The sequence below is a fragment of the Sodiomyces alkalinus genome, assembly GCF_003711515.1.
Source record: "Sodiomyces alkalinus F11 unplaced genomic scaffold SODALscaffold_4, whole genome shotgun sequence".
Classification (NCBI taxonomy): domain Eukaryota; kingdom Fungi; phylum Ascomycota; class Sordariomycetes; order Glomerellales; family Plectosphaerellaceae; genus Sodiomyces; species Sodiomyces alkalinus.
Window position 1 is genome coordinate 526,744 of NW_021167082.1, and position 23,275 is coordinate 550,018.

The 23,275-nt window shown below is 45.4% G+C and overlaps 3 protein-coding genes across 3 annotated transcripts; 2 read left to right on the forward strand and 1 right to left on the reverse strand.

The window, feature by feature from the left end:
* Positions 1-16,962: 16,962 nt before the first annotated feature.
* SODALDRAFT_294238 (MFS general substrate transporter) lies at positions 16,963-19,002 on the reverse strand. The gene is made up of 3 exons (XM_028608744.1): positions 18,424-19,002; positions 18,190-18,320; positions 16,963-18,103 (listed from the first exon to the last, which is right to left on the reverse strand). Exons 1-3 carry the CDS (start codon positions 18,975-18,977, stop codon positions 17,241-17,243), a joined length of 1,548 nt encoding a protein of 515 aa, XP_028466834.1. The 5' UTR covers positions 18,978-19,002; the 3' UTR covers positions 16,963-17,240.
* A 1,399-nt stretch (positions 19,003-20,401) lies between these two features.
* On the forward strand, positions 20,402-21,820 carry SODALDRAFT_332466 (Phosphoenolpyruvate/pyruvate domain-containing protein). Its single transcript, XM_028611718.1, has one exon. The coding sequence runs from the start codon at positions 20,681-20,683 to the stop codon at positions 21,533-21,535; it is 855 nt and encodes a 284-aa protein (XP_028466835.1). The 5' UTR covers positions 20,402-20,680; the 3' UTR covers positions 21,536-21,820.
* An 89-nt stretch (positions 21,821-21,909) lies between these two features.
* Positions 21,910-22,868, forward strand: SODALDRAFT_332467 (PR-1-like protein). The gene has a single exon (XM_028611719.1). It carries the CDS (start codon positions 22,078-22,080, stop codon positions 22,777-22,779), a length of 702 nt encoding a protein of 233 aa, XP_028466836.1. The 5' UTR covers positions 21,910-22,077; the 3' UTR covers positions 22,780-22,868.
* The last annotated feature ends 407 nt before the right edge of the window (positions 22,869-23,275 follow it).

Sequence of the window (23,275 nt, forward strand, 5' to 3'; positions counted from 1 at the left end):
ACTTTTAAACCTGCTACGCGAGTAGTCTACGGATATCTAGGAAGTAAAGGGTAAGCCTATAGATAGGGACGCTATATTAGGTATAGCTAAGTCTGATTAGCCTAATAGTACCGCTTTCTAGCCCACGATCTTAAGGCGGCCTGCTATAGTCTAGGAGTCTATAGCCTCTTAATCGGATATAGATAAGCTCGCTAACCTCCTCGAGAAGTATACTATTTCCCTTATCTATAATAGAGCTAAAGGCATTAGGGGTATTACCGCCCAAATACTCGCCCTATCTAAAAGGATAGGCATAGAGAAGGTCTAAGCCCTCCTCGCCACGAAGTCTAATCTAAAGAACGCCTTTTATACCGTCCTTAAGCACGCTCCTTAGCCTATAATAACTACTTTAATGCACTTCGCCACCCCTAATCAGGCTAACGGTGCCGCTTCCTAGCCTAATAATACCTAGTATACCGAGAAGATTTATTATAGAGGACCCCGCCCTAGATATAATAACCGGTATAACGATAGCCGCCCGACCTAATAACACGATAACCGCCTAGGATAGTAGAGAGGTGCCTAGAATAATAGCTAGCCCCTACTAGCTTACTATTACTACTACGGCTAAGAAGGGTATCGGAGAGATAACTACCCTATCCTAATCTATAATAGCGCCTATAACCTAATTAAGTAGGAGTTTCCCGTGTATTTAGTTATAGATTAGACCGGTACCTAGGCAGCCTGCCTAAAGAGCGAGCTATAAGTTAACGAGTACTAGCTATACCGACGCCTTATACTGTATTAGCTGGCTATTAAGCTTTATAGCCGATTTAAGGAGCTTGTAGACCTTTATATTAAGACCTTTTAGCCCGCTACCCTCCCCTATAAGACTAATAAGACTAATAGGCTTATAATTAAGTATATAGTTAAGTAGGTATAGAAGCAGTAGACCGGTCAGAGTAGTTAGGCCACCTAAGCCACTTAAGCCTTAAGGGTTACTAAGGTTACGGGATCTATTAACTTTATTACTGCTAGAGTATATACTACGTCTATATCTCGATATACTTTAACCGACCCCTAGGACCCTCTTCGTACTATTAGGAGCGGTAGAATTAGTAAACCCACGCTAAAAGAAGCTAGTTCCTCTAATTAGGCCGTTTAATAGACCCTAATAACTCCGGAAAGCTCCTAGAGGGTTATAGAGATAGTTAACGACACCGATATAAACGACGGTCTAATCCCTAATTCGATAACCCTTATATCTAGACCCACTACCACCTTAACTACTACTCGGCTTATCTCGCGAGCCTCGGCTTAAAAGGATACCCTTAACTTATTGAACTAGGAGGCCGTTATATAGAAAGTCCGCGAAAAGAGCCTAAAGCACCTTTTAGAGATAGAGGTTAAGGTTCTTATGGTTTACCTCCTCTCCACTAATAGAGCTATCCTCGCGGACTATAAGGAGACGCTAAGGTTAATCGGTAGCCAGGTAAAGCCTTATAAAGTTATCCGCTTAACCCCTAAGGAGGCCTTTTTTATAGACTCCTTACCCCTTAGACCCGAACGCCCTATATAGTTTACGAATACCACGACTATAGCCCCTATACCTGATAGTACCCTATTTATTACGCCCGCCCCGATAATTAATAAACTAAAGCCTCCTACTATTTACGCTAAGTATATAATAATACGGGTTAGCCTAACTAAGCGAATAGCTAAGGCCTACCCTATAATGGATCGTTTTTATATAGTTATTAATATAGGAGCCGTCTTTAATATTATCCGGCTAAACCTTATAGAGAAGCTAGGACTACGGGGCCATATCGGTAAAAGTAATATCGCGATTAAGGGGATTAATAATATAGATAAGGTAAACTATGCAGGATATCTAAAGGAGCACCTCTAGGTTAGGGACTAGTATAGAAAAGTCTATTTTATAGTAATCGAGGGAATAAGGCCTAGGATACTTCTTAGCCTGCTATTCTTACTTAATAGTCACGCCTCTTTTACCTATAAGGACGGATAAATTAATATAGACTTCGCCTACAGGGACACCTATATTATTATCCTTATCGCTAGTAGAGAATAGGTTAACGACCGCCCTTATAGATAGAGCTAGCCTAAGTTTAAAGAGGAGGAGAAGCGTTAAGAGGAGGAGGATATAATCGATCTAAGTATCGGATAGTAAGGGGAGGATAACGTCCCTTATAGTTAGTCCGGGGCCGCTACCTTAATATCGAGTAATAATAGGATTAGCGGTTCGCCTAACTAGGGGGCGAAAGAGAAGGAGGAGGCGAGAAAAGAGAAGGAGAAGGAGAAGAAAAAGAAGAGTAACGATGATATTTTCTTTTATTTAGATAAAGAGGACGCTACTGCTTTAGTAGCCTTCCTATTTATAGAGGAGGTAAAGCCCCTAATAAAGAGAATTTATATAGCCTTAAGGGCGATACCACGAAATTAGGGCTAAGGATATAAGAGGTGTATCGCGGAGGCTCCCTATATAATAACTACGACTATATAATAATAACTAATTTATACTAACCACTTATCTTTTTCGACTTTTCTATACCACTATTAGCCTAATTACCCTAATAGTCTCTTAGTCTTATATTTTCGAAAGGACCGGATAATATAGGATAATTCCTAGATAAAAGCGCTTAAGGCTCTAAAGAAAGAGGAGGATAGTATTACTAGTGTAGCCGCGGTTACGATAAGGAGGCTATAGTAGCCGAAGAGGAGGAAGTCCTAGGATCTTATTGAAGAAGTATACTATCCCCCTAATCCCGAAGGCGTCTTTACTATATAGAAGCCTAAGGCTCTTAAGGTTTACCCTCTTAACGACGTTCTGTCTAATAGAAGTGTCCCCGATAAAGACTCCTATTAAAAGAAGAATATCCTTATAGAAATTAAGGAGGAAGACTAGGAGCTAGAAGATAAGCGGTTTATTAGCCTGATTATACCGAAGTTTTCTAAAATTATACCCCGTTCGCGCCTTATACCCGAAAGACTTAACGCTATCCTGAAGACCGTCGACCACTTAACCCTTAAGGAAAAGGAGCTCCTAATAAAGGTCTTCCTAAACCGCGAGGCAGCTATTATATAGGACTAGACTAAGTGCGGCCGCCTTAACGAACGGGTAGCCCCTTTATAGAAGATTCGAGCGGTTCCTTATAAGGCGTGGTAGGCGAAGGGGATCCTTATCCCTAAGGCTCTAGAGTCTATAGTCGTGTAGATAATAAAGGACCGCCTTAAGAAAGGTATAATCGAGGAGAGCCACGTAGCCTATTATAACCCCTGGTTCCTAGTTAAGAAGAAGGACGGTAATATACGGCTTATTAACTCGGCTACTAAGATTAACGTAATAACCCTTTAAGATACCTTTATACCGCTTAGGGCCAACGAGTTCTCCGAGGATTTCGCTATATATAAGCTTATATCCCTCTTAGACCTCTTTTCCGGCTATAATTAGGTTACCCTTAACGAGGAGTCTCGAGATCTAACTACCTTTACGACTATCGTTAGACTCTTTAGGATATATACCCTTCCTTAGAGGGCTACTAATTTAATAGCCTAGTTTATACGTATTATAACCTGTATCCTTTACGACCTTATCCCCTAGTGCTATAGACCCTTTATTAACGATATTATAGTAAAAGAACCGATAACCACCTATAAGGATACCCTAATTAGACTAGGAATTCGCCGTTTTATAGCCGAGTATATCGCTAATATCGATAAAATGCTTCTTAATATAGAGCTAGCTAAAGGTATTATCGTAGGTGTTAAAAGCTAATAGTATTAGAAAGCAGCTATTATCGTAGGCTATATCTGCGGTACTAATAGTCATTCCCCTAAGTAGGCTAAGATTACGAAGGTCCGAGAGTAGGAAAGGTATAGTACGGTTTCTAATATTCGTTTATTCCTTAGTCTTACTACCTTTTACTAAGTCTGGATTTATAAGTTCGCTATTATCGCTAAACCCCTAACCGACCTGCTACGGAAGAATACTGCCTTTAGGTAAGAGGAGCCTTAATAACACGCTATAAACGCCCTTAAGAAAGCCCTTACTATAGCCCTTATCCTGATTACTATCTAGTATAGCGAAGGCGTAGGAGTTATCTACGTTATCGTTAACGCTAGCACGGATAGATAGGGTAGAATCCTCGGATAGTATATTAAGGATAAAAGAGCTATAGCACGATATGAAAGCGGCCGCTAGTCTCCTATAAAGAGGATCTATAATACTAGTAAGCTAGAGCTAAGGGGAGTCCTAAAGACCCTTCGGCGCCTACGTAACTATCTCTATAGGGTTCATTTTATCCTTAAAACCGATACCTAAGCCCTCCTATCCTAGTTAAAAGGATCTACTACTAACCTCCCTAATACCCTAATTACCCGATAACTTGCCTAGATCCGGCTTTTCGACTTCGACGTTAAGTATATTAAAGGATCTAAGAATACTATAGCCGATAGACTCTCCCGGATACCCGGAATACCCTTTAATTAGACTAATAACGATACCGAAGAAGACCTAAATAACTTCGTGGATAATAGAATCTTCCTCACGGAAGCCGAGAAATAGTTCGACGACCCTACCCTAGCCGACGATATCCTCGATAAAGACCTTACTTAGAGTTAGTTTTCCCGATAAGTAGCCACCTTTTTAATAACCTTTCGCGTGCCTAGAGGAATAGATCCTAGGGAAGCCCGTAGAGTTAAAGATAGAGCCACCCGTATATTCCTTAAGGATAGACTATTATAGACCCGAGTAACTAAGGCCGATTCGACCCCTAAGCGCTAGATTAATAATAAGGACGCCTAGGTTAACCTAATTAGGAGAACCACGACGAATCCGGACACCGAGGAAGGCAGGGCATTTACTATCGCCTCGCCGCTAACTACTTCTAGGATAGTATCTATAAGAGCGTTTAGAAATTTATCGAGTCCTATTCTAAATACTAGGCTCGTTATAGCCGTTCCTAGGAGGACCCCCTAATCGTAATAAGCCTGCCCGAAACCGCCCTCCCTTTTACCTAGGTTAGCCTAAACGTTTAATATCTTTAAGGGTAGTATCTTATAAAGGCCCGCTATATATTTATAGGTTAGGTTAAGGCCCGACTGCTAAAGAAGAACACGTTTAAGGCTATTACCTCGTTCCTATAGGAAGATATAATCTATAGGTATAGGCTTTATATAATCCTCCTTATAGATAGAGGTCTAGAGAATAAGTGTTATATAATCGAGCTAAACCGCCGCTATAGGACTACTCGAAAGCTTACCTTGGCCTATTACCCCCGCGCTAATAGCCTTAACGAGGTTAGGTATAAGGCTATTACCCACGCTCTATCTATCTAGTCGAAGCTTTACCCTAGAGCCCTTTATAAGATCCTCCCGATAGTCCTCTTCGCTAACCGTATAACGGTAAGAGCTTTTACTAGCCGTACCCCTTTCTTCCTTCTATATAGCTATAAGGCTATTACCCCGATTAAAACGACCTGCCTAACCTAGAGAGTACTAGACTAAGGCCGTGTTAAAACCCCTAAGGATAAGATAATACTTCGGTTAAGGGCTTTTGCCTAGCTTAATACCGACCGATATACTACCGTTACTATAATCACTAAATAATAAGGGCGACGGATAGCCTATATTAACGCTAGCTATACCCGGGTACTCCGTAAGTAAAGGCTATAAGTTAAGGATCTTATACTAGTTCACGATACTAAGAAAGCTATAGATATAAGCCGTAAGACTAAGCTCGATTACCGCTAGAACGGCCTATATCGTATCCGGAAGGCTAATCACGATAATAAGTCCTTTATCCTTAAGACTCTTACTAAGGAAGAACTAAAAGAGATTACTTTTACCGCTAACCGCCTAAAGAAGTTTATCTAAAACGATAATAGGTATTAGGAGCCTAAGGACTAGACTATACTTAAACGGGACTATAGCGAAGAGCTTAAGATTATATACCCTGCCTAAGGAGCGCCTATTACCGAAGAAATCACCGAAGCACCCCTTTTACTTAGTAAGGACCCTAAGGAAGATACTAGGGCCGAGGATAATGTTAGTTCCCCTGATTATACTATTAACGATATTTTACGCCACTCCGAGAGACTAAAAGAGTTATTAGGGGAGTATTATAAGAAGCTGGAAGAAGAGTTAAAAAAGGTAAGGGAGTCTAGTACCGTCGAAGTATAGATTCTATAGCGCCTAGATTTTAACCCGAGTAAGTAAGAGGATTATACTAGCGAGCTATATTTTATTCCTTATTATTAATTTCCCTCATTTCCTTTATTTTTAAAGCCTATACTCGCTAAGAGGTTAGCGTGTAGTCTTAGGGCTAAGGGTAAATAGAGCTAAGTCTCTTATCTACCTAGAGTCGCGATATACGCTAGTATAAAAAGCGTAAACCTATAAATAATCTTTTTAACCACTACCCTAGTCCGTTTCTTTTTTAAACTTTTACCTTTATTACCCTAATTAGAAGCACTATAAACCCGTCCAGACTTATTTCCCGGATTAGAAGACTTTTCCCTATATTTATTATTTATTATATTTATAAGTAAGCCTAACTACGTGGATATTATAAAGATATACTACCACACACTCTCTTTTCTGTAATAAGTATAGGTTTCTTTTATTATAATCTTGAATTCTTCACTTCTATTCCCCTAATTACCGTATAATTTATCGAACCTAAGCTAAATTACACTTAGTTTAATATAAGCTACCTATTCTGCGGAAGGGAGTTATAGTCGGGAATAACTAGTATAGGGACGGTTACTAAGAGTATAATGTAATTAAGAGAAATACCGTTAAAAGCTATAAGCTATAAACCGTAAATCCCTCCTTTACTAACCCTAGTATTAGTAACTTATTAAGTTATTACGTTAATCTTAAAGGCCGATTTTAGAAGTATAAGAGCCACCCCTTTCCTACTACTTAAAGCCCCTTTTCCTAATTTCTATTACTAATCGCTCTCCCTATAACTAATAGTATACCCCTATTCCCCTAACCACACTTATATATACTACCCTTAAGCCTACTATACGTAAGTTCCTCGTCCGGAAAGAAAAGACTAATACTATACCTATTACTAGAAGAGTAAGTTTAAGACACTAAGTTAACGGCGTTAAGAGCCCCGCTAGAAAAACCCCTAATAAAGAAAAACGTAATATCACGACGATAACGGCGGTAATAATACTAAAAACCGGAAAACCCGGGAATTCCCTAGTTCTGTTAGCCTGATTAAGCGACTACTAGCCGCTGCCTATAAATCTTATTCTTCTTATAAGGGCTTTATCGGTAGATAGGCCCGTGGAGTCTACTCGTATAGAGTAGAAAACGGATTATTATAAAGAGAAGAAAAAGAGGAGAAGATAAGCCACGAAGAAGACCTCCTTTTATACCCGTTTTCCCTTAATCTTACTACCCTACCCTGCTTTCCTATATAATAGCTCTTTCTTCCCCCTAACTACGCTAGAGACTTAGACTCGGAAGCTTACATCGTTATAATTTACTACCCACTACCCGATCCCTTCCTAATTCTCGGTCTTAGCTACCCTATTTAACTATAACTATACTCCTATTCCCCTAATTACCGCGAAAGATACCTATTTCCCCCCCTTCTTTACTCCTAAACCGGTCCTTCTTCGTAGTCCTTATACTCGGGGATATATATCTTAATCTCCCTACGCTAGATATAAGCCCCTACGAGAAGAGAGATTGGATAATACTTAACGGTCTCCCCTTTCTAATACTAAGCGCAATTCTTAACCCTTTAGTAGTAGCTATCTAGTGTAGTCTAATACCGATATATTAGAGCTAGAACTATAGCCGGAATACTATCTCGCGCTAGGAGATCTCGACCTCCCGAAGTATCGCGTTACTAGCAAGCTACCTATTAATAAATAGCCTTTATATTAATAATATAAACGTTATGCTAAGGGGACTATAAAAGTCGGTAACTATCGTTATAAATCGACTAAGGCAGCACTATACTCTGCTTAGGAGAAGGATCGGGGTGACTAACGCCTGGATATTTATCGTCTAGCCAGGATACCTCCTAATTACCCTACTAGAATTATCCTTAGAGGATATCGTCATGATATATATAAGCGGACTCGTGAAATTAATAGTTAGTATAGTCCGGGAACTCCTTACTCCCCTGGATCGATACATACTCGAAAAAGGGGTATAAAATCTTAGTATTAACCCGACTAGTTATAGCTATCTAACGTTCCTCGTAGCACTAGTAAGGGACCTTATTAATGGTGCCGTAGACCTAGATTAAAAGCGCCCTAGTAGTATAAGGCCTCGAGATAATCTTTATAAGATATTCTCTCTAAGGGCTAGCTATATCCTTCGCTATAAAGATTCGACGACGGAAGAGAGAAGAGCCATTACTAGCCTTTATCTTCATAAATAAGCCGACCTTAATATCCCTAAGGTTAAGAAGAGTATCCTAGACCCGCCTGGTAATAGCCGCCTTACTTTTACTAGGAATTAACAACTATAGAAAGTCTAACTCGATATACGACGAGCCGCCCTTACTGCCTACCTTATACTAGCCGAGATAAGAGTTCACCTATAGGGTTTATTAGTCTTTACCTAGCCTAATTAGGGTAACCTATATATAGAATCGATAAAAACTTACTACTATATCCACGGGGGTTACTCCGAAGGAGTATTCCTTACGGGCCCTAAGGGGTAAATAAGCCGCGGGCCAGAACTATAGCGTTGGTTTAATAGACTATTAACGAGTAACGGCCTTCTTCCTTTTATAAGACTCGGTCTTATTAAGTGTGCTGATTAATTATTTAGTCGCTATTATTACTGTTATTAGTTAATATAAGTGCGAATAGCGGTTAGGTTTATATTTACCTCGATATTACGGTGGGAAAAGAGGAAGAAGAGAAGGGATACTGCTAAAATGCTCGCCTTTTATACTCGAGGGATTAAGCGATTAAGGAAGGCTATAAGCCTTATTACTGCTATAAATTATAAAGGCGGCTATTCAGTCAAAGCAGTCATAAAGGGGCCTTTACCTACTACGGCTTAAGGGAGGAGTGATTCACTATTTTCCCTTTTAGATCCCTTATCCCTAAGTCACGGCTACGCCTATAACTGAATAACGCAGGAGCTATTTCGTCTAATCTTTTCGACTAATTAGAGCCTAGATTTTAACGTCTTTTTCCTAATCGGGAACCTTCCCGCCGAGTTAAAGAAGTTACTATCGCGGTAACTAAGGCACGCCTCCTTTAACTAAGCGAAAGACTCCTTTATAGGTAGTAGCTAAATAGTAACGCCTGCTATAAAGGAACCCTCGAGGCAAAGACTATCACGGAAGAAAGCACTTTCGAGCTTATTAAAGGAGGATAAATATCCCTCGACCTTAAGCTCTAAGGGTCTTTTTTCCTCTCTCCTCTACTCCTTAGTTTTCGACTAGCCCTTTACCCTCGGATATTACCCGTAACTACTAACCTCTATTTTATAAGTAACGACTTTTTCCTTTTTTTTTCAGTTTCCCTTAACGCCTCTAAACCTAATCAGGCTAACCTACTGTAGTGTATGCTTATATTAGGTCTCGTTTCCCCTTAGTATCCCCTTTTCCCTTACTTTCTCCCCCCCCCCTTATACCTCGCACGATATAACTAACTACTAGGCCACTACTCCGGTAGGAGACTTACTTAAGCGGTATATTCATCCTAAAGCACGCGTAGTCATTAAATCTCGTACTAGGAGCCGTATAGGATATATATCTAAGAAGAGCAGATAGGCTTTTCCCTTAACCGGCCTTCCCTATTATCTATTTAACGCGTCTAATAATAACCCTCTTTTCTTCGGGTTCGCCGTAAACGACGAGGCTAACTAAAGGGCTATTTAACTACTCCTAAAGGGTATAGAAGGGGAGTATTTAGGAGGAGAGGCGGCGAATAATATAACCCTATTAACTCCTTTAGTAAAGGTCCGTGGGGATAGTGTTATCTCTGCCCGAATAACCCTACTAGCTATATAGAGAGTGTATAGTAATCTCTTTAAAGGCTAGTGGTTAGAGAAATCCACTATAGAAGACCTGATTAGAGTAATAATTACTAGATAGATCGGGGATACTAGGCCTAAGGCCTGGATTAATAACGTCGATATATAGGGATACGACGCTAAGAGGAAAAAGTATAACCACTTAGATATTAGCGATAGGGACCTTTTTCGTATTACGATAAGCCGGTTAATTCCCTTTATATACTACGTTAGAGGTAACCACTTCGTTAGCCTAATCTTAGATTAAGAGACTTAGGTTATATACGTATACGATAGTATATAGTATAATGGAGGGGCTAAGAAACGTCTACTAGAGAGCTTCCGAGGAGCTATAAGCTAGCTACGGTATATTAAAGCGCCCGAGGAGGCTATAGATAGTCTAAACAGGAAGTTCTATATTATCTCTAGTCCTTAGTAAGAAAACGTATATTCGTGCGGTCTGTTTATTAGTGAATAGATCCGTTCTGTTATTTAGGAGGGTTACTTATTTCCCGTATCCTCTAGGCTATATCGATTATAGGATAGACGCTATTATACTACCGATAACGCTAGTTATATATAGTATATCCGGTATAGCTAGTTAAGCTATACAGGCGAACTCTTCGGCTTCGGCCACTAACCTAAGCTGGCTTTTAAGTAATCTACCCCGATCCCTAACCTAGTTCCCACTATTACTCCTATCGCGACCCCCTCCTATAATCTGCCTAAGATAACGGGTTTTAAGGCTATTAATAAGAAGTGGACGCCCGTTAACCCGCCTAAGGGACCGAAGACGCTAAAAACGCCTAAGGCGCCTAAGACCCCTTAAACGACTATACAGGAGTCCCCTTCCCCTAATCAGGGATTAACTGAAGTCTCGGCGTTTAATAATAATAATAGCGGCGCATTCCTAGAGCTAGGTAACCTTGAGCTTACTACCCCTAAGTATAAGAAGGCCACTAAGGAAAACACGCCCCTAGCTGCTAGACCTTCTCCTATTACGGTACCGCCTAAGTCTCCGAAAGTCTAAGCCCTTATTAGTTCCCCTAATCCGAAGAAGGTTAAGCTAAAGAAGTAGTCGAAGCCGTAGATATAGTAGCCGTAGCTCGCCCTAGTTAAGATTAGCTCGGCTACCGGCTACTACACGTATAAGAGAGAGGACCTTATTAATTTTACCGTGAGGACCGATATATAGAGTAAGTAGGAGAAAGACCGAGAATACCAGGACCGCGGTCTAGAAATATCCCGTAGCCTGCTATTCTATAGGCTAATCGAGATAAGGAATATACCGTTTAGACCGAGTAACTATAGCCAGGAGGATTAGGTCTAGTTATTTAATAACCCCTATAGAGCCGCTTTATAGGATACCGCTACTAATAGTAGTGAGTATCTTCCACTATCGCGAGTAGTAGAGTAGAGAGGCTAGCGTCGTTATAATACCGTCGTTAAGTAGGAGGTAGATAAAACTACTACTAATTAGGAAGCTAAGAAGGCTAGCGAGCCTGACTATATAGTCGGAGGAAGAGCCTTACGAAAGCGTAAGTAAAGGTATATATAGAGGATTAAATAAGGGACATCTTAAGGATATAGCCGATAAAGATAGCGAGGGAACGGTATATATGGAGGAACTAGAGCTAAAAGGATCCCTAACTTAGTATACGTGGAGGACGGGGTAATTAGAGGAATAAGGGTATACGATAGCTCCTTACTTAGTTTACTTACTTATATCTGCGTATTTTTAGGAGTTATGTACGCTATAAGGGCGTAAACGAGATAACTAGGGCCGTTTTATAACCGCGTAGATACGGCTTTAGAGTGGTTTAGCAGGCGGTTATATAACCCCCTTTTTAAGGCTACGGGATCCACCTCTTATATATATATTAAAGGATAGGCGCCGGATATCCCTATCGGGGGACTAGGATATAATTATTATCCTCTTTTATAATTACTTATTCTACGTTTAAGGTATCTTTCCAGTTTAACTTACGTTGCCCTGATTAGAATAGTGACTACCGATTTACTTCTTCGCTAAAGGTTATAGCGGTGTTGGTTATGTTTTGGTTATGCATTATGGTTTCGCTAGACTGACCTCTTTGTCTGATCTTTGTCTTGACGATCTGGTGCCACTACATCTTTATCCAGTTCCACTACCGCCACGAAGGTAGTTAAGATAAAGGCGGGGGTCCCCCCCCTTAACTTATACTATAACGCCTTAACCGTATAAACGGTGCTACGTATAAAGGATACCTAGATAGAGTAAGCGATACTTTAGGTGCGATAAGTAGCCGAAGCGGCTATATAGCGTAGAAGACACGGGGGAGGGGTTAGGCCCTACCTAAGGTCTTAGGGGGTATAGAAGTAAGAGGTCGAGTCCTGGCTCCTTAGGAGGGAATTAGCCTAACGCCTTTAAGAGAAATAGGCGTACCGGTAGAAGCGTACCTTACTACGCTAATATAGTAGCGTGGCCGTAGCGTGGATACCCTAGTTCGACTACACGGCGCTTAGGAAGTATAAGGGCCTTATAAAACTATAGAGTTTTATCCTTACTTAGATTCGAACGGAGAAAATAGGCTTTCGCTATTTCCTCTTTATAAAAGGCGTACCGGAAGCGGCGATACTATATTACCGGTACGCCGATAAAGGGCCGGAGATAGCGGAATATATCGTGTTATAGTGCTAAGATATATTAGGGGAGATATAAGAGCGCCTCGCGGCTAATACGGGCGCGCGCCTACTAATAAAATAAGACTAGCTCTTAGCGCTCCGGAGTAAGGAGACCGCGGGGAAGGTCGTGAAGTGGTTCCTATAAACCGGGCGCCTCCCGGACTTCCGATTAGCACGAGAACTAGAAGCAGAGGCGTAGTAAAGCCCCCGTAGCGTTAGAACCTTGGATATAAATACGGGGAGGCGAAGACGATTATAAAAGGAGGTAAAGATAACTATAAAGGGAATAAGTAAAGGGAGAGTAAGATATTTATTAATAGCCGTTATACGACCGCGCTACGGGCGCGCTATATTTACTCCTTATCTATATACTCGTCGGACTTATCGTTATCGTCGTCGGAGCTAATTGTTTTACTATCTACTAGGACGATTTTATCCTTACCTTTACCCTTATCCTTAATAGCTAAGGCCGTAGAATCCCCTAATAAAGGGACGGGGATACCCTATAATACGCGTTAGTAGCGGGGTCGGCGCGGGGTTAGCGCGGGGTAACTTATAAGGTAGGCGAGGATAAGCTCTAATATCTCGCCGTTATAAGTGTAGCTACTACTATAGCTCTATAGGGGCGTAGTAGCGGGGGTAGTAACTATACTAGTACTATTAGCCCGGCGGAGGGCGGCGCGGTACGCCTAAAAGGTATAAGTCTAGCGGGTAGCCGCCTATTAATACTTCCGGATATTCTACGATAGAATTAGTAATAAGGATATAGCGTATACGGTACGACGGAGAAAGGAAAAAACCTATAAAGGGAGTCGGGGCGGCGTGGGCGGCGGCGATAGCGGCGATAAGGGCGGTAGCAGCGTTATTATAGGGGGGGGACCTAATAGGAGGATTAGAGGAGTAAGGGCATAACGGGGATAAACCGGGGCGTAGTGGCTATTACTACGATTACTATTAATATATTTAACGTAACGGGCGCCGGCTCCTAAGTAGGGTTAGTAAATATAGTATAGAGCGGGGGCGCCGCGGGGGTATAGCGGGAACGCGATAGGACTATATACTAGGAGGGTTCTAGCAGGGTACGGCCTAGTAGTCTTATACTAAGGATATAACGTATAAGGTATAGGGCGATAAGCGGACGGTAGGGGTAACGGCGGACTATACCGGGTTAGAATATAAAGCGGGGGTATAAAGCAGGCGCGACGATAATAGAGCGGGGAACTTATAGTGGAAGGCTAGGGGGTAGCCGGCCCTTTACCCTTATAGGCGCTAGCACCGGCTCCCCCTTTAGTGATAGAGGTCTTATTACTAAGTATCTAAAGGGGTTGGAGAGTTAGACCGAGGCGGGCGTTACGGGAGCGGAGCGGGGACGGCGCGAGGATAGCGTGACCCGGAACCCTGTTAGATCCCCTACTATATAACCGAATAGCACCAGGGATCCTGTACGGGAATTCTAGGGCCGTACCTATATTATACCGACCACGTAAAACTTACCTTAAGAACGATAGCTTAAAGGAGGAAAAAAGGAAAGGAGGAAAAGAGAGAAAGAGAGGGAGGGTTATAAGAAAAGGGAGCGGTAAATTAGCCTTACGAGTCACCACGCCTTCTAGGGAACAGTAGCCACGCCCGGCCTATACTATAGCGCCTACCCCGGAGAGCCTACGCAGCGCGAGTAAGGGAGGTATATAACTAAATAAGGGCCACTATAAATAACAGGTATATAAAGGAGGTTTTAGAGTAAATAATAAATAAAGGAAGGAGTAAGGGGGGGGTAGGCGTGCCCCCCCCCCTATAGAAGGGAGGGAGGGCATAAAAGGTGCCGCGGTAAGGGAAGAATAACCTCGCCGGATCCGGAATAAAGGAAAGGACGGCGGCGAGGGACCGTGGCGATAGCATACCAAGGGCGTATACGACTAACACGGCACCTACTAAACTAACTAGCCGACCCCTATTAGCTATTAGCCCGGAGGTAAGATCCGGTTTTCGAATAGCGATAAAAACGGGGCCGCGGAGCGATACTATAGCGGCCACGTATAATAGAACTACCTATATAATAAGAGCGCAGGGGTTTTTATCTATTAACGGCTTCCCCTCGAGAATTAGAGAAGGACTATTACCTAGGTGGCTAGCCTAGCTTAGCTAAGCGAGAACAGCGTAATAAATAATAATAATAATCCTTTAAGGTTTTTGTATTAGGATCTACGCGATAATCTTAGCCGAGTCTAATACCTTGTTATTACTCCGAAATTAGTTATCCTACTTTTATAATAATCACCCGATACCCTGCGCTTTAACTGTATATATAAAATAAATAGATTTAATATGCCTCTTCTAAGTATTTATAGCGTATCGCCTTTACGGAAGGCCTTCTAAATAGCGGTGGTTTTCTTAAATAAAGAGAAGGAAGGATAAAACCTTAGGCTTTACGGGCTTTTAAGGCTTTTCGCAGGACCTTTAATTCCCCCCCTCCACGTTATATTATCACCGACTAAGAGCTAGCCTTAATAAACGCCCTTAAACGCCTGCTAATCTTAAGTCGGGTTCCCTAAATCCTATATCTATAGCACGTTAATATAAACGTGCTAGCTAAGTCTAAAGGCTTTTTCCCTAAGCTAATAAAAACGACCTTTAGTATTCAACGGTATCCGAAGTTCTATACCTTCCTCGCGGACTAGAATTCCCTGATTAATAGCTCTTCGGAAGACGAATTTAATAAATAACTTAAGGTATTCTAATAAGATAGTAAGCACCCAAAAAACGCTATTAATTACACCCTAATAACCTGGATTACACTATTTAAAGAGAAGATTATTCGTTACTAGGTAAATCAGATTCCTAACTTTAGGTATATAATAATATCTATCGTGGAGTCAGGCTATATAAGCCTAAAGTCCTTTCTATACAGCTCTTTTAGCGATTTAGCTACTATTTTCCAGAAGCTACGGCTTTACTAGGAGTACTAGGAAAGAGAGATTTTAACCGAGAGGGCACGCCGATAGAATAAGGTGGATTTTACTAGCTTAATTATCCTTTTCTCCTTAGTTCGAGAAAAGGTTATTCCGTAGGCGCTTAAGGCGATCTAATAACAGGTTAAGTTACTACCTAAGCCTAAGAAGAATAACGATTAACTACCACGCCTAAAGGTAGCCTGCCTACCCTGCTTAATCCTTACCTCTTACGGGCTACCCTGCTAGTATATCCTATTTAGCTATTTACGAGATAATAAGCCGTTATAGTTACGGTCGATTAATCGGCACTAGTAGTAGAATAAGCCCTTAAACCCCGAGGCAGGTCCTTCACTAAAATAAGCCCTAGCTATGCCCTTAAACCTAGTAGTGATATAAGGTAAAGGTTAGCTAAAAGGAGCCGTTGCGATATCTTTAACTAATCGCGGCCGGGGCCGTGGTAAGATTAATACTAAGCGATTAGTATTAGCCTTTAAAATCGTAGCTTAAGAGGAGCGTTTAGGGGTAATAACTACGCCGCCTTTAACTATACCTCCAGTAATAAATACACCGCCTTTAATTACACCGCCTTTAATTACGCCGCCTTTAATTACGCCGCCTTTAATTACGCCGCCTTTAATTACGCCTTTAGTAATTACGTTAATAACTACGCCTCTTTCCTATAAACCGGGAATAGTCACGCCTCGTGGATACTAACGCGTTATAGAAGCACTTACTAACGAACCGATTAAGGTAAAGGAGGCTCCTACGGGCTTGGGGGAATATTAAACTAGGTATATTTCTGCCCGGTTTAAGGGCTTTTTCGATAAATAAGTCAGGATTAAAGAGCAGGATTAATAGGCGGCTATTCAGACTATAAAGAAACTAAAGGAAATTAATATATAAATAGCTTCGGTTATACCTAATTAACGGTAACGTAATTTACTCTTTACTTAATTAACGAATATCACTATATCTTTAGATTTATACCGCCTCGGGATTTATATATATTTATAGTAGGATATTCGAGTAAGGGAGTATAGTAGATTATAGCCCACTTTTCTGGGTGCTGGGTATCCAAACACGGGTGCTATTTAGACTTACCCTTCTTTTTGGTTTTTCTTAAGTTATTACAGTGCCTCCTGTGACTTGCCGTAGAATGTCTACACTGCAGACTACCCCTGTCCGGTCACCCCTGGCCATCTATCCCTTCTCGGTTAGCTATCACGTGGATATACATCGTTAAACAAATGGTAGTGATTAATTAATATATTATAATTGTATCCCGTTCCCTGCGGGCCTACCGCCTGCGCTCCTCTCCCTGTAAAATATCAACGTCAAACCCGCCATCGCTGTCCCCGGAACTTCAGATAGCAATTCCTTCATAGCTGCCAAGAATAAGATCAATCACGAGTCTGCAGGCAACGGTATGTACGAGCAAGAGTGAAAGTTGGAAACCAACTGGCAGGCATCAATGATCCTTACGGGAAGCGTTCGTGCGATTTGGCCGGTCCAACAAGACAAGTTCGCCGGATCTAAATCCAGACTTTATGGATTATAGTAAGTTATGACCGTGTTGTCTAGTCTTCCACAGCAAACGGGAATTTTTGTCAAACAAGCACCCAGCCTTTACCGCTGCAGCCCAGGTCTATTTTCATCCTTTTGGACCCTCGACTGAGTCGACTCCGTCGCCGGAGCAGCGCCCATCTCTATATCCTTGTCCTCCTCCTCCGACTCTACACCAGCAACCGCATGCTCAAAGCTGCGCCCGCGCTTCTCTGGTCCGAACATCGTAGTGACGACAATCCCCACAGCGATGATGGCCGTGGCGACACCCATGACAGGACCATACGCCTCGACTCGGTTCCCGTTCGGCTTCGTCACGAACGTCGTCTCCGCAATAGCGTTCACTATCTGCGCGCTGGGCGACGAGATCATATTCCCAAGCTGGTACGTAATGCCGGGGAAGGACGAGCGGAACGCAGGAGGCGACAGCTCGTTCAGATGGATGGGGATAACGCCCCAAGCACCCTGCACGAAGAACTGGGTGAAGAACCCACTGGCGCTCAGCCCCGCCTCGCCCGGGGGCAGGATCCACGCGGGAATGAGGCACGCGGACACGAGAGCGCTGGCGACGATGGCGCGGCGCCGGCCGACGAACTGCGACAGGTAGCCGATGACGGTGCCGCCGACGCAGGCGCCCGTCTTCATCAGGATGGAAGCGCGCGAGGCAGCGGCGTTGTCGAGCTCCTTCTGGGTCAGCATGAAGGTGGTGTACGAGTCCTGCGAGGTGTGCGAGTAGTAGTTGAACCAGGTCATGAGGACGGTGCAGTAGACGCACATGCGCCATTCCTGGCCCAGCATCGTCACTAGGGCGCGCCAGAACTCGCGCGGCGACGCGCCCTGCCTGCGGCCTTTTGCTTTCGCTTCGAGGAATTGTTGCGATTCGGGGAAGAAGATGCGGATGACGCCCACGGCGATGGAGATGCCGGCTGTTCGCTCAATGTATGTTGTTAGTAGGGAGAAGAAAAAGAAAACGGCACGGGGACATGGAGATGGCGTGGAAACATGAACGTACCGGCGATCCAAAAGACGGTCTTCGATGATTCGGTTGCACCACCAACACCGAGGTTGGCACACGCTGCGAAGACGTATCCGAGGGAGTAGCCCTGCTGGAGGACACCAGACATCAGACCTCTCGCGTTGGAGCTATGGGAACCAAGTCAGCGACCAGTGGATATGAGATTCGGAGGCCAAGGAGAGGGAAGGGGCGGGGAGCAAATGGTAAGATTTGATGGAACATTGAACATACGGACAATGTTCCAGGGCCATGGCAATGGCATTACCATAAACACCACCCATGAACAGGCCAAACAAGCTCCGCACGGCCAGGAACTGCTGGAAAGTAGCACTGTAAATCGTAGCGACCTGCAACACGCCCAACACGACGAGGTTGACCACCATGGGCCACTTGCGACCGTACTTGTCCCCCGCGATGCCGAAGAAGGCCGCGCCGATCGAACGGAGGAGCAAGGTGAGGGTGATGGCGGTGGTGATGTCGGTCTTGGAGCGGCCGTAGTAGTCGGCCAGCTTCTTCGTCTGGATGGAGAGGGCGTGGAAGTCGAAGGCGTCGGCGGTCCAGGCGGCGAGGCCGACGAGGAAGAAGAGCCAGTCCCGCGGCGAGAGCTGGGCGAAGAGCGAGATGGGGTTGCGGATGGGGTCCGGGTCCTGCCATTCTGTGGAGGTCTCGCCGTACTCGTTGGTCACGACCACGCGCTGGCGCCAGATGAAGAGGTCGCGGAGGGACTGTTTGGCTGTCGCGAGGGTCCCTTTTGCTACGGGGTCGGCGGGGGAGTTGGGAGCCATGGCTTGGGTGGCGGTTCTGCCACTGGTATTGGAATAGGAAGATGCCGAATAAGCAAGGTTCTGGAAGGAGAGGATGAGGGGGTGCGAGTATGCTGATCTATACGTATATCGTGAATTCGTCCTAGTCCCTGACGAAAGCGGGAGAGTTTTGATGGCGTCTCTCGAACGACGGCTAGAAGGATAGCGTTGAGGAGTCGGGCGGGAGCTTATAGATAGCTTGAGTCGGGACAGGGCCGGCCCGGCCGGGACTGGACCGGCTACCTCTAATCTTTTATATCTGAAAACTAACTCCCGTGTCTTTCGGATGACGCTAAAGATCTTTGAGTTGCCTCCGCTTCACGTGCTTATTTAGTCCCCTCGTCCTACGGTCTACCCATCAAAGCCAGACGAAATTCAGGACGACAGCGTCTGTACGAGAGGAACTCAGCAATTTGCCGGTGGCATCGTTGGCATCCGTGGGGGAAAGTCATGTCATTCTCACAGATTTCCACAGAGATGCGGTGATGTGCCGTGATCGTCTACCAACCAACAAAAAGGGCGTAATAACTCGGGTGAAGTGACACCTCCTTGAATATCGGAGACTGATGGTTTGACTGACCAAACTGAGGAGGGTCACGAAGAAGATCCGGGGTAGTGGGGGAAGAAAATAGGGGCCGGACGTCGAATATGCGGCCCGCGGGGTTAGGTGGGAAAGGGAACTCCTGAAAAGGCCGAGAGTTGACCGAAAAAGGGAGGGAAAGGTAAAAGGTAGTTACACTGTTCACACATGGCTGGGGGGTTATGATGATCATTAACCATATTACTTCCTGGATTGTCCACATTCTCAAGAACCAGTGGTTCCGACGGGTGAGCCCCAGACGTAGGAGACCGCCTCGTAGGGCCGAGTCGCTCCTTGTCCTCTTCTCTCGGTGCTGTCGAGGTCGATGGTTTCGACTTTGCAGCGAATAGGCGCGTCGCGTCGAGCTGATGGGAGGAGTTTGGTGATCCTGGAGGAACGGGCGGATGGCAGAGGCTCGTGCTCGTGGGCTGGGACACTGGAGTCGGCGTCCATTTCCCATTAAGGTGAGGAAGATGGAAGCCGCAAGACAGCATTACGGACATTCGGATGCGGTTGAAGATGCAAAACAGGGGGACCCAGTCGAACCCCTGTTCACTGTGTGCATCGAGGCTACATACTGTGGCTCTCCGTACGTACCTTAGGTACCTAAGGTACCTGTAATAGCCACCGACTCGGAAGAATCTCACTGAGAAGTTCGGCTCATGTACTCAGTACGGGACATTCGTTGACACCGAATTTCGATATCCCGCTCCTTTCCGGGGGCAGACTCGGCTGTAAAGTATGCGTGTATATAGCCATGTAAGAGTACCTTAGTTACTGATTGTTTATCCTGTAATTGAGCAGCCGGGTTCAGTATAAGATGATGTATCGAATGCTTATACCTAACTGGTCGGGTTATGAATTGACCATACCCGGACCTAATTCATGGCGCCACGCTGTCACCGCACCAACTAGAGGACGCCCTGTGTACGACAAGAGGCAAGAGGGGAACAGCCAAGCACAAGTTTACCTGTACACTAATTATCACCAGCCAGGCCTCATAAATTCATCATCACCCACTTCAGCTGGTTCCCTCAATTCCCGCCGAGGGAGCATTCATTCAGTAAAAAGAAAGGGAAAAAGAAGGATTTAAGAAGAAAAAAAAATGGCAGCAAATCTAAACGAGACGGCAGCAGCCTTCAAAAAGCTGCACGAACCCAGATCGCCCATCATCCTCGCCAACATCTGGGACCCGCCATCCCTCCACTCCCTCCTCACCCTCAACACATCCCAATCCCAACCCGTCAAAGCCGTAGCCACCGCCTCCTGGGCCATCGCCGAATCCCTCGGCCTCCGCGACGAAGACCTCACCGCCGAGCAAAACCTCGCCGCCGTGTCCCGCATCGCGCCCCACGCCCGCGCCGCGGGGCTGCCCCTCACCGTCGACCTGCAAGACGGCTACGGCTACGGCGACGCCATCGCCTCCGTCGTCGCCCGCGCCGTCCGCCTCGGCGCCGCGGGGGCCAACATCGAAGACAGCATCCCCTCGCGCGGCTTCTCCCGCGGGATAGCGGGTTCGCTGTACGGCGTCGAGGAGCAAGTAGAGCGGCTCCGGACCGCGCTGCGGGCGGCGGGGGAGGCGGGGTGCGCTGAGTTCGTGGTTAATGCGCGGTGCGACGTGTTTCGGCTCGAGGCGCCCGTGCCGGGGCCCGATGACGAGACCACGCTCCGGGAGGCGGTAAGGAGGGGCAAGGCGTATCTGGAGGCCGGGGCTACGACGGTGTTCTTCTGGGGAGGGGCCGGGCGGGGGCTGCGGACGAGCGAGGTGGAGAGGTTGGTGCGGGAGCTGGACGGGAGGGTGGCGGTTAAGCTTGGCGGAGGGTCGGGGGCGTTGACGACTGAGGAGTTGGGGGAGCTAGGTGTAGCGAGAATTAGTGTCGGGCCTAGCTTGTTCTTGGTTGCTATGAAAGCTGTAAGGGACGCTGCCGGCGCTATATTGACAGGTGGGGGGCTGCCCTAAAGTGAAGGCAGAGAACGAGACCGTGTGGGGTCGTGAAGAGAATTAATGGCGGGGGTGCTGTGGTCATATACGAGATGGTACGAAGTTCTTGGTTGCATATGTCCATGTCTACCTTACCTTACCTTATGACCTTCATGTTAATCAAATAAGGTACCAAGTCGGTTATTATCCCGATAAGTGGCGTCGTGGCGGAGAAATAGTACTTCGTACCTACGCCATAGCTTGGATTAAGGTACCTTTAGGTAGAGGGACATTCACGAGATTTACGAGCGACAATTGCGTCATTGTATTGGGCGAGGGCTTCCCTGTTATACGAGCCAGACCAAATGGTGTCCTCTGATCTTTGCCCTTTCTCGCAAAATAAATACTGTCTGAGAATGGTTATTTCGTGCCTGATTTGAAATGAGATGGAAAGAGGGAAAAAAGAAAAAATTCAAAGGGAGAAGAAAAGAAAAAAAACAAACGAAATCATATCGTTCCGCTAAAGGAAACCGGTCACGATGCACTCCTGTCCATTCGACAACCCCCGAGGCATCCTCACAATGCTACTGCTTCTTGTCCTTCTGCAAGGGACTCTCGTGGGCGCTACCCGGGTCATAGGCCTCGTCACCATGGACCCCTCCTCCCCCGAATGGACCTTAAACGACTCCTTCGTCTCGGCCATCCTCTCGACCCACAACACCTACCGCGAGGAGCACGACGCGGGGAAACTGAGGTGGAACGGCACCCTGGCGGCCTATTCGGAGGACTACCTCGCCAGCAACGGCGACGAGCCCGGCGTCTGCCCGGCCTGGGAACACTCCGACACCCCCTACGGGGAGAACCTCGCCATCGGACACTGCAGCGCGACGGCGGCGGTCGAGGCCTGGGGCGACGAGCGCGACATTTACGATTTCGACGACCAGGGGTTCAGCAAGGGCACGGGCCACTTCACGCAGTTGATCTGGCAGGACACGACCGACGTCGGGTGCGCGAGGAAGTGGTGCGACGGTATTCCGCACCCGGACTCGGATGTCACGTTGAGCAGGTGGTACCTGGTTTGCGAGTACTGGCCTCCTGGTAACGTGATGGGGCAGTTTGAGGACCAGGTCAAGATTGGCGAGTATGACGGTCCGGGGGAAGAGAAAGGGGAAGGGAAAGGGGAGGGGGATGATGAGTCCACTGCTTCGCTTATAAGGGGACGACCTAACCTGTTCCTCGCGGTGCTGCTTTCAGGATTTCTGGGCTATTCGGTGATGGTATGATAATATGATTTGGACGGATATTTTGATGGATTGAATATCATCAGTGAAGAATAAAATAAAATAAAGCGAAACAAACCAGGCCCACATGGAAGAAAATTGTACGTAGGTTAATATGGGTGAATCAAGACCAGAGTGGAAGCGACACAAAATGTCGATTCGACACGGCGATATCCGCAATACTGGGACCTGGGACCGGAAGTCGCCTTTCTTCCTGCAGCACGATACCTCTTCTGTGCCCCCACTCCATGGTTCCTCACATGGTTTCCCCTGAACGTCGGTGACACAGATCTTATCACAGTGTATACGTACTCCTAAGGTATCCGTACCTACTTGGATGGCTGTCCAGGGGTTCAACGACTTCTCTTCATGCTACGTATGGTACAACATACACAAGATCATAAGGCTGGCATGGCCAGTTTACTAAGGTACCTTACGTATAAGGTAAGTACTTCGTATTCGTAATGACAACGTACCGTTGTACGCAGCTTCGCCTAAC